This window comes from Bos grunniens, chromosome 1 (assembly GCF_055505025.1).
Source record: "Bos grunniens cultivar Pamir isolate PY7600 chromosome 1, Bosgru_T2T1.0, whole genome shotgun sequence".
Lineage (NCBI taxonomy): Eukaryota > Metazoa > Chordata > Mammalia > Artiodactyla > Bovidae > Bos > Bos grunniens.
Window position 1 is genome coordinate 2,144,213 of NC_141165.1, and position 11,504 is coordinate 2,155,716.

An 11,504-nucleotide genomic window follows, 5' to 3' on the forward strand; every position below is an offset into this window, starting at 1 on the left:
GCCTTTATAGGGTAAAAGATTCAGTAGCTCTGACAATTAGAACTCACCCCCCACCCCTTACAGAACATTGATATGAAATTACCCTCCAGCGCAGACAGCTTTGTAAATAAAAAAAAAAAAATTGCCCTCTATTAGCATGTTTGTGGGCAGATTAAAAACTGTCTTCATTAGCATAAGTAACACTTACAGATTCTTTTAAAAGTAGAAAATTATTTGCTGAATGATAAATTGCTAGCTCTGTAGTTAGTTGCTGTTGAAAATGTACTCATTCAAAATGCCTGGTGTAGTTTAGTCTACAATACTGAAATTTTTTTGTGTGAGAAGTACTATTTAATGGATTATGTACTTAATCCTGTTCCTACTAGTTGCTAAAATGTAATTCATGCTTTCCACTAAAATGTTTGTATCAAATACCTCCCTATTTAGATTGATTTCTTTTAATATCATATATTATTATACTATACACCCCAGAGATTGGAACAAAATACTTCTGCAAATAACACATAAAAGATGAGGGTGAGGGGTAGGGAATAAATACAGACTATAAAATGTTTTCCTTTTTAGAACACAAATTACCATTCTGTTTTTTTTTTTTTTAATGTATTTTTCCTTCTTAGTTGCAGTGAGAATTATTTGTCATTTTCTTTCTCTTTTTATAGCTCTTAAGTTTAAAATGTATATGTACATGGCAACAGTATATACATATCCTGTATTAAGTGACTTTTTTTCCTTAGAGGACATGAAAGTCTCTTCCCCCCTGGAAAACTAGTTGTGTTCCATGCTCCTGACTATCACAGACTCGGCCTTGCCAGGGGTCTCTTTTCATGTATGTGAGGCTCCCTAGGTACAATAAATTCATTTGTGAAAGGAGGTTGCTTTCCTGAATCCGTGAAAAATCATTGCGTACTCCTTACCCATTAAAACGGTAGAAGGGAATCGACTTGAATTAACTGTTCTAAAAAGAGTGGAATGGAAATCAGAGATTGAGTTTGGGTGGAAATTAGCAGCTGAGAGATGAAGGTGCCAGGATTTTTATTTCAGTGTGGTACAACAAGATTCTGTCGGTAAAGCACATCATTAGAATATTGAGTTCAGAACTGCTAATTTTTCCTTTAAAATGAGCATACAGTCATGTGTTTCATGGACCATGATAAATTGCCATTGTGTTGTCATTGAATTTGTTTTGCTTTTTTTCAGTAGTGGGTTGGCAGTCGTTCTGCATTTTCTCTTTTCCTTTTTTTTTTTTTTTTTGCCCCCCTTACCCTCCCCAAATCTTCCATGTCTTTCATAGATTCTCTAAACCAAAACCAGTCCAAAGACTTCCTGATTTCATGCTGTCTGAGGTTTAGCATCTTCAGTACCATCTTCTTGCTTACGGTGGCAAGACATTTACAGATGGTTCTTGGTTCCTATAAAGTACATAACAGTATTTCCTTTGTGGCAGATGGATTTAAGACTTTTAGTTCTCAATAAATGTAGGTTTACAATACATAACTTTACAGGATTTGTGTTGTATGTAACAGGTCTGAACATATTATCTCAGAATTCATCTGCATGGCATTTGCAGCTTGTTCAGGGTCCATGCCAGTTTTTTTAAGTAAAAGGGGGAGTGCTGTGATTGATAGCAACAGCTCACGGCGTGATTTTGAATAGAAACAAAGGGTTTAGAACAGAAGGTGTCAAATTAAACTTTGTCAGTTTGAAAAGTAGGAACATCCTGAAAGTTTGCCTCATTTATTTACATGTGGCTACTGTTTATATTTTGCCCTCTTTGTATGCGGTGTCATGTTGCTTGGCAAATTTACTACATTTAAAGTTTAGGTTGTTCCTTTGCCATTTTAGTTTTCTGAGAATAGATTGGTCTCATTATTTTCAGGCTGTTAGTCTCCTGTCTTTTCTACTGTTCAGAACAGTTGTGATCTAAGTTAATTGTCACAGCAGTTCCCTACCCCTCTTACAGTATTTCAAGTCCCGGAGACCTGGCTTAAAACTTAATTATGTTCACATTTTGCAGCAAAGTGCTTGCGTTTTATTCACCGTCTCTCCTCCACCCAGTAAATCTATACATGTATCATTTTAAAAGAACCAGTGGAGTACTTAGGGAAATCATTATTTTTATTCGCCACATATTACCTATATTCTGACATGTATTGTCTTCCCAAGTTGATGTGCTCAAACAGTATCGTTTGTGGAAAAGTGACCTCGGAACAGGTACTGGGGAATTAGAAAGCGTTGGTGCTTCCTGCAAAACGTAGACCAGATTACTGTCATCATCTTGATCGATAGGATTGAGGGAGTCAGAATATTCCGAGGTATTTAAGTGGAATTGTAGTAAATTAATCTTCTTTTTGCCGTGTAAATTGGGAGTGAGCCAGCTGATTTCTCTGCTAACAGAGAACTAGCCTGTCAGGATATCTGTTTTGCCTTACTTGCTGAGAGCGACACACATCAAGAGAAGCGCACACCGCCCCTCCCCCTATCTTTGTTTTTTTGGAATACCCTTGTCGAACTAACAGTTCCCAGCTGCACCGTTAAATATTTTTCTAAGAAGCATCTGATTTCAGTCTCTTAAAATCATCTTGTCTCTTGAAAGGCTAGCGGAGACATGCTTCAGATTTATAATTCATCACATTATTTTTAGATAAGGAATTGGAAGTATTATTTAAGGGCAGAGGTTAATAGCAAACTACTGGAAATGTTATGTTAGTCATGGGCAATTAATAAAAATAAGAATCTGTCTCATAAGTATAGAGACACAGAAGTGACAATATGAGCAAAATATTTGCTGAATGAGTCAAGGCTCTTTTTCTGAAATATTTGTGAAACCAGTATGAGTGTGATTGTTTGGGAATTAGCTATCATTATTAGCCATTTTAAAAGAACTAATGATTTTCTTCTCCAAAGAACATCTGTGATCCACATGTTTTTTTTTCCCTCCACATATATCCAAGTGCTAACTGATCTCTGCATTACTTTAAAAAGTTTCTAAAAGGATTCAAAAAATCATTGGAGTGCTTCAGCTTTCTTCAAGAAGATTTTCTTACATTAATGGTTCTTAATTTAACTTTTAGCAGTTTTTGGTTACAAGCTTTCATTTCTAAAAAAAACAAAACAAAAAAAGACTTAGACACTCAATGTAAACTTATTACAAGAGTATAATCCTAGCTAAGTAAAGAAAAAAAGAATATGTTCTTGATGAACCTTCTAGCATCTCTTAAGGTAAATAAAATTGTAGTGGTTTTCTCTGTTTAGGCACTGGGGCCTGTCAGTTGCCACAGCTAAAGAAGAGACGAGGAGAGGGCAGGGGTGTAATCTTACCCAAAGTTAATAGTCAGGCCTTCAGGCAGATGGATCTAAAACCTGCCTTGCATCAAAATATAGAAGCGAAGAATAAAGCGATAACTTTGATGTAGAAAAGTATAAAATATTTTCATGGCTCAATCCAGATAGCAAATATTTGTCAGTAGGAGCTAAACAAACGTCTCCAGGGCACCCTATGCAAGTGGGTCTCAAATATTTCAGTTACTCAAATTGTAGTTAATGTTGTGTTCATAGGTAAGAGCGAAATGTGACCTATGTTCTGATTCTGGAAAGCAGCAGAGAACTGCCATGGTTAGAAGAGAAGCATGTTCAGTGACACCGTCATCATGGTTATTTTTTATTGAGCTAACGTTCTTTCTGGTAAACCTTCAGTTTACTGCCTGTTCTGTTAACGTGGAATTATGCGCTCGGTGGCATCAACTGAGTACGCAGTTGCATGCGTTTCCCTAGGTACATACATGTTTAAATGATGTGTGGCATGGAGAAGCAAAGGCCTCTCAGCTGCAGTTAGGGTTAGCAGATCTCATGGGGTTTAGCAGCTGTCACCCTTGGCTGGGTGGTGGTGGGTCTTGGGAAGCTCGTGTATCAGTCCCCATCTATTCTTTTAAAACCTCTCAGGCCACTTTGGGGAAAGTAGACCTTGCTTATTCCCACTGTGTATTACAGTGAGAGGAGAATTTCTCCAGTGGTTCACGTTGGAAAAGAAAGTCATGCCATGCTCTGATCTCATCCTAACTCATGTAAAAAGGCCCCTTGGCCAATTCTAAAAATCAAATACTAACCTGTCTTCTTGGCATTCCCATCCAGCTAGTTTCCAAGGAACCCTGTTGTTTTACGTCAGTTTCCCTAAAGCAGAGGCTAAGATAAGGAATCCGAGGCCCCTGATCTGGTGAGGGACCCGGCAGGAGTTCGGGACGATAGGAAAGCGGAGGCAAGTCCAGGAAGAACCTCAGGAAAAGCCTGTATTGACGCGGCCCCGCGGCGGGCAGGCCGGGGAGGGGCACCTCTGGAGAGCCGAGGGTAGAGGGCGTGGTCCGGTGGGCAGGAGGGCGGGAGGAAGCAGAGCAGCAGCCGGGCGTCCCCCGGGGAGCTGGCGTGCAGACATTTCTCTAGAGCGCGGTTATGAGCTGACAGCCTGGAGCGGCTGTGGGCGGCACCCCCTCCCCGGGCGGGACCCCTTCCCTCCGCCTCCCTGCCCTGCTGCTCAGTGAAGAAGGACTGAGATGATGGTTAGAGAACAGGAGACTGTCCACTCTTGTTGGAAAACTCGCTTTTTTCTTTTAATTTTTATTGGAGCATAGTTGCTTTACGATGTTGTGTTAGTTTCTACTGCACAGCACAGTGAATCAGCTCTATGCATACATGTACACCCCCCCCACCCCCCGCCTTTTTTTTTGGATTTCCTTCCCATTTAGGTCTTTCTAATATGCTGTCTAGGTTGGTCATAACTTTCCTTCCAAGGAGTAAACGTCTTCTAATTTCATGGCTGCCATCACCATCTGCAGTGATTTGGAGCCCAAAAAAATAAAGTCAGCCACTGTTTCCACTGTTTCCCCATCTATTTGCCATGAAGTGATGAGACCGGATACCTAGACAGCATATTAAAAAGCAGAGACATTACTTTGTCAATAAAGGTCCATCTAGTTAAGGCTATGGTTTTTCCAGTGATCATGTATGGATGTGAGAGTTGGACTATAAAGATCTAGCTGAGTGCAAAAGAATTGATGCTTTTGAACTGTGGTGTTGGAGAAGACTCTTGAGAGTCCCTTGGACTGCAAGGAGATCCAGCCAGTCCATCCTAAAGGAGATGAGTCCTGGGTGTTCATTGAAGGACTGATGTTGAAGCTGAAACGCCAATACTTTGGCCACCTGATGCGAAGAGCTCACTCACTGGAAAAGACCCTGATGCTGGGAAAGCTTGAGGGCAGGAGGAGAAGGGGATGCCAGAGGATGAGATGGTTGGATGGCATCACCGACCCGATAGACGTGAGTTTGAGTAAACTCCGGGAGTAGGTGATGGACAGGGAGGGCTGGCGTGCTGCGGTCTATGTGGTCACAAAGAGTTGGATAGGACTGAGCGACTGAACTTACTCCCATTTAGGTCACCACAGAGCATCAAGTAGGGTCTCTGGTGCTTTACAGTAGGTCTGCATTAGTCAGTCTGTTTTATATATAGTATTACTTATGTGTACATAGGCCCCACTACCCCACGTCCGCCCATTCAGTTCAGGATTGAGCATGTCAGGGTCAGAAAGTGGGCCTTGGAGGGCAGCAGAGAGGCCCAGGTCTCGGGGCTCAGTGGACATCGTCCCCCTCAGCCCAGGGATCCTCTCACAGTGCTTCCCTGATGGACCATGTGTGTCCATAGCAGCAGGCAGGGTCTGAGGTCTCTTTCTGGAAAGTTCTGTACTGGAGAATTCTTCTAATGCTCATTCTAACATAAAGCCTTACCTTGGACAACATTCATGCTCACACAACTGCACACATCCTTTCTCTCCCTTTTCTATACAAACACACATACACACATACATTGACACACACACAGATATTCACAGAGCTGCCTTTTTAATGCAAACATCATAAACTTAGGGAATCCTTTTAGGAAAATTATTCCTAAAAGCTGTCCCAGCCCTTCGTAAATACTATCCTCAGAACCTCAGATGGCCACTCATCGGACGAGAAGCACACAGCCTTCCTTTCTCCTTGGGCACATTCTGCAGAGTCCAAGGTAAACGGGTCTTGCCTTTGGAGAATGGAAAATAGAGCCCTCCTTTAAGATGCAAATATGAATTGTGTATTAAAAAACAGATTCTGCCCCCTCTTCGACAACCACACCTATTGTCTTTTAACAGGTTACAAAATTTTTTTTAAAGCAGACTGGAGTGTTCTGAGCTGGGAAAAAGTTAACTGCACAGGGTCCTTCCTTATTACTTCCTAATGGGAACGGTCAGCTCCCCACCCCGCCCCCTCTTGGACCTGAACTGACCTGCTAACGCCCTTGTCTCTAAGGGGTGGCTGTGCGAGCTGTTACGCTGGAAAGAAGACCCTTCTCCAGAAAACAGGACCCTGTGGGAGAACCTCTCCATGATCCGAAGGTTCCTCAGCCTCCCACAGCCGGAACGCGACGCCATCTACGAACAGGAGAGCAACGCGGTGCATCACCATGGCGACCGGCCGCCGCACATCATCCACGTGCCCGCCGAGCAGATTCAGGTTCGTGTACTGCGGCCGCTGCAGTAGAGCTCGGGGTAAACAGACGCTTAAACTTAGCAGGGAAGGGGGCATTTCTCTTCTTTCCGCCAGTCTGAACATAGGCTTCTGAGCAAGAGATAACAATACCCTGCCATCTCGGCCGGGGGGCAAAAAGAGGACCTGGGTTTTCCAACACGTGTGCTGTGTTCCTCTCCGCCCCCCCCCCCCCCGCCTCCAAGGCGGCAGGAACCCCCTTCCACACTTCTATGGCAAGCCAGTCTTCGTTAGAACTACGTGAGAGCTTAAGAATCTGTTTTGTTATATTGAAAGTGAAAGTCGCTCAGTCGTGTCCAACTCTCTGCGACCCCATAGACTATACAGTCCATGGAATTCTCCAGGCTGGAATACTGGAGTGGGTAGCCTTTCCCTTCTCCAGGGGATCTTCCCAACCCAGGGATCAAACCCAGGTCTCCTGCATTGCAGGTGGATTCTTTACCACCTGAGCTACAAGGAAGCCCAAGAATACTGGAGTGGGTAGCCCATCCCTTCTCCAGGGGATCTTCCCAACCCAGGAATAGAACCCAGGTCTTCCGCATTGCCGCAAAATTTGAATTTTTAGACACGCCACCTATTTTTTAATGAACACCGATCCTGTCCCCGAGTAAAGGCATGAGTGCTGTTTCTGCAGAGGAAGTTTGTAGGATCGCAATTGTATGCCTTGGATTCTGTCCCAGAGAGAGGAGTGGAGGGAAACCAAATTGGCATCTGGCTTCCAACTCCCCAGCCCTGCCTTCACTCTAGCTCTGTCCCCGCCGGCTCAGGGAGCACAGGTTAGGGGTGAGTCACGTCTGTCTGTTTTTCCCTTAGAGCCCCTCTCCCACCGCCTTTGGGCAAGCAGAGTCTAGAGGCGTTCGGCCCCGTGGCTGGTGCTGCTCCACAGGTGAGCAGGCACAAGTTAGCCAGTCAGAGGGGGCACACAGAAGGTTGGTGCCAAGACCCGCTCCCTGGTCAGGATGCTCAGCCTTGGAAAGGCCATGCTAACAGTGGTGTTGGCCAAATACACTGCTTCCGCAGGGTCAGCCTCAGACTCACCTAAATTACTCCCTTCCAAGACCTGGGGCCTGTCTATTCATCCACTGAGTGGATCCACTAAATTCACCCCTAGTTCATTTAGATGGGGAAGGTCTGGGCCTAGCTGGTTGTTGACCTCGATTGTTTAGGAAGCGTGTTGAAGCTGAACTTGAGCTGTACTAATTATTTCTGTTACATCCAAAGGGATGCTTTTCGTTTTCCCTTTTAAGGGAAAATGCTATTGCTTTTCCAAGTCTTAAAATTCTACACTCTCTTTGTTGAATCACCTGCATATTATTTCTTGGTACTGCTGGGCGGGGGTGGGGGGCGGGGACGGGGTGGGAGGGGGGTGGTGATACTCACACACACAACAAAAATAGGGTTATCCATCCCCTAAGAAAAAGAATCCTTGAGTATATATTAAAGATAAATTGAGAAAGAGAATCCCTTAGGATATCAAGCACTAAAATAATCATGAAAGCCTGAAAAATGTACTGTTTAGCAAAAACAAAAAAAGATAAGTAAAAAAAAATAGTACTTGTTTGAAAATGTAAATTGTTTTTAATAAAATTGCTTCTTAGGGGGATTAAGGAAATGCTTAGGGCACAGTGTAAACGTTCTGATATTTTAGGCTTCCTTAGGGTGATTTCCTTTGTTGATAAGAATCCTGGAGCTGGAGTGTGTATGTGTGTGTGTGTATGTATGTGTGTGTGTGTGTGCGTGTGTCACATTTGTTATGTATAATTGTGTATGGAAAATTACAGCACAGATACTTATTATGAAAAAGTGTCTATATACACTAAATTTAAATCTTGATTACATCTGAGCTTAGTATAGACAGAACAATTTGCTAGCTGTTGTGGGGTGAATGAAACCTTTATTTTTCGGTAAAGAAAAAATCTTGCCGTGTCAGCCCAGTGCAATTCGGTAAGAAATGTGTGTCTGTTAGGCTGAAACTGTCTGGTAGGAAATTCACAAACGTGAGAATCTCAGAAATTCTTTGGATTCACGAGAGCTAATGGCTTCCCTCAGAGCTCAGCTGGTAAAGAATCCGCCTACAATGCAGGAGACCTGGGTTCGATCCCTTCGTAGGGACAATCCCCTGGAGAAGGGAAAGGCTGCCCACCCCAGTATTCTGGCCTGGAGAAATCCACGGACTGTATAGTCCATGGGGTCGCAAAGAGCTGGACATGACTGAGCGACTTTCACTTTGCTGCAGAAGAGCACTGGCTTCCCCATTTTATTTGGAACATAAGACCTTGGAAGCCAGGGCCACGTTTTAGCCATCTGCTGCAATGGGACGAAACACATTTCCTTCCCAGTGTCCATAGCTCACCTTCCTAAACTGCCTTTGGCGCACTTAACTTCTCCGTCTTCATTTTAAATCTTTATTAATTACCGACATCACAATGTGCTGTCGTCGCCTCGGAGGCATATCCTCCTGGTGAACGTGGCTCACACTTTCAGAGTGCTGAGTTTCAGCTGTGTAAGTGAGCCAGCCTGACCTCTGATGAGGAAGCCCTGGAGCCACCCAGGCCCTCCCCGGTCCTCCCTTCCTAGCGATCGTTCTGACCTTCTTCCCGATGCTGTGGGCCGTTCAGCTGGCCAGCGTTTCTGTGCAGCATCCGTTCCCCACATTCCGAGCCCGGTAGGTCGTGTGCTCGCTCCTTCCCGGCCCTTGTGCGCCGCATGTGAGGCCGCATGCGCAGTACCCAGGTGTTGGGCACTGACCACGCACGCGAGGGCCCAGGCACATGCGGGGCTGGGCATGCGCAGCGGCCAGGCGCACGTGGGGCCGGGCACTTGCGGCACCGCTGACCTTGTGCCGCTGTCTCCCTGCAGCCGCCGCAGGCACCCCCGCAGCCGCAGCCCGCGCCGCCCCCCGCGCCGGCACAGGCGCCGCCGCCCCCGGCCGGGCCCCGGCTCCCTGCGCGGCAGCCGCCCGCAGCGGCGCCGGCTGAGGCGGAGGATGAGAGCCGGCCGAAGGCGCGGCCGCGGACCAAGATCTCGGTGGAGGCGCTGGGCATCCTGCAGAGCTTCATGCAAGACGTGGGGCTGCACCCGGACGAGGAGGCCATCCAGACGCTGTCGGCGCAGCTGGACCTGCCGCAACACACCGTCATCAAGTTCTTCCAGAACCAGCGCTACCACCTCAAGCACCACGGCCGGCTGAAGGACCACGCGGGCCTGGAGGTGGACGTGGCCGACTACAAGGACGACGAGCTGCTGCAGGACCCGGACGAGGGTGCTCCTGGCGCGGGCGCTAGCCCGCTCTTCGCGGTGAAGCTCGAGGATGAGCCGGCGGCCGACGGCAGCACGGACGCGAGCGCCGACGCCAGGGACTGAGCTGCGGGCCCCCATCAGCGCTCCCCGGGCCGGGGGTCCGCCCCGGGCTCGCCCTGCGAGCCTCGCGCTCCGCCATTCGGCCGGGGAATCGTCAGAAACTTGCACAAACGGGAACGTCGAGAAAGGCTGATACTGACTGCACTAAACGTTTTCCTCTCTCTTTTACGAACTGCTTGGCAGCCCCAGGTGAAGCATCGGATTGTTTGGTATTAAAAATGGAAAATTTGTGTTCACGGAACACACCCAGGTGTGTGTACCCGTAAGCATGATAACCAGTGGGTTTTTTTTATTTTATTTTATTATTATTCTGGAGCCTCAAAACAAGCATTATAACTTCTGTGATTATCATTTCCTTCCTTTATTTCTGTAACACTTCACACTTATCTTTGGAAACTCGCCCCTTGTTTTAAAAAAGAAAAAGAGTTTGTTACTCTATTGTATGTTGCAAAAGAACTGTAGACTGTGGAATGCAGTTTAAAGATGACATATGCCAACAAATGCCTTGTATTATATGGCACTGCCGTAATTCAAATTTGTTTTTATTTTGGAAATAAAAGTTCACTGTAATTTTTTTCATTCTCATTGTTACAAGATTTTTTAAAAAATGAAAAGAAAATGTGAAACACAATTTAGTCCTCATTATTTATTTGTAGATCCTGCAGCATCATGTTGTAATTAATTTTTGGAAGTTTCCGTTAAATGTAATATTGCTTCTCTTGTTACCATACTGGTTCTTTTCTATTTATAAATGTATTTTGATGGGCAGTAAAACAAAGTGTCTTAAAAGTTTTAAATAGATAAAATGTGCTTTACACAGTTGCCTATAAAAAGTGCTCTATGTTATCCAAGCAATTCATACTATAAGCTTCACTCTTATTGTTGTATGCAATTTTTACTATCATGCAAATAAGCTTAGGTTAATAAAACTAATAGATCACCTTAGAAAATTATGCAATTAATGTGAAAATAATTGATGTTTGCAACGTGTCTTCCTTTGGTTTACAATCAATTTTAAAGCTACATCTGTATAAAATTTCTGTATAAAGGTGTTATTTCTTTTTTATGAGTTTATGGCTATGAAAACACCAGCTATTTTGTTACAGCTGGCTGTTTTTATAAGTGTATCACAATTTTCTTTATGCAGAAATGTTCTGATTAGGAGTGGTTATTGACTGTAACTACACGATTAAAATTGTTTGTATGGTATGACATGGTAGGGTTTGTCTGCTTATGTGAAGTCACACACAGAGTCCAAGATGGCCCTCTCAGTAAGATGCATGTTAAAACTTTCTTGACATTTTACAGATCTGAAAAAGAGCAATTTAAAAGTCACTTGAAACACTGTAAATTTAAATCTCGAACATATGCTCATTTTTTAAGTTAAACAGTGAAGATGATAACCTGTTTTTGGTTGACGTTTTACTTGATTAGGAGGATGGTCAAGACTCACCAACAAAGACATAATTTAGTCTCTAGCAGATACGCACTTAGAATAGATTGACCTGCATTTACTTCACAGTACACTCGTCATGGCAACACTTTTTTAAAGCTGGTGTATATACATTTTTAAAGGC

The 11,504-nt window shown here is 44.4% G+C and overlaps 1 protein-coding gene across 4 annotated transcripts in view; it reads left to right on the forward strand.

Annotated features, from left to right (window-relative positions):
• The window catches only part of SATB1 (SATB homeobox 1), a 100,003-nt gene extending 88,867 nt beyond the window's left edge, over window positions 1-11,136 (forward strand). For all 4 annotated transcript variants that reach the window (XM_086416067.1, XM_086416058.1, XM_086416052.1 and 1 more), the window contains exons 10-11: window positions 6,331-6,534; window positions 9,427-11,136. In XM_086416067.1, coding sequence (XP_086272193.1) covers window positions 6,331-6,534; window positions 9,427-9,930 — 708 coding nt within the window. In that variant the 3' untranslated portion in view covers window positions 9,931-11,136. The remainder of the gene's footprint in view (window positions 1-6,330; window positions 6,535-9,426) is intronic.
• Window positions 11,137-11,504: the final 368 nt, after the last annotated feature.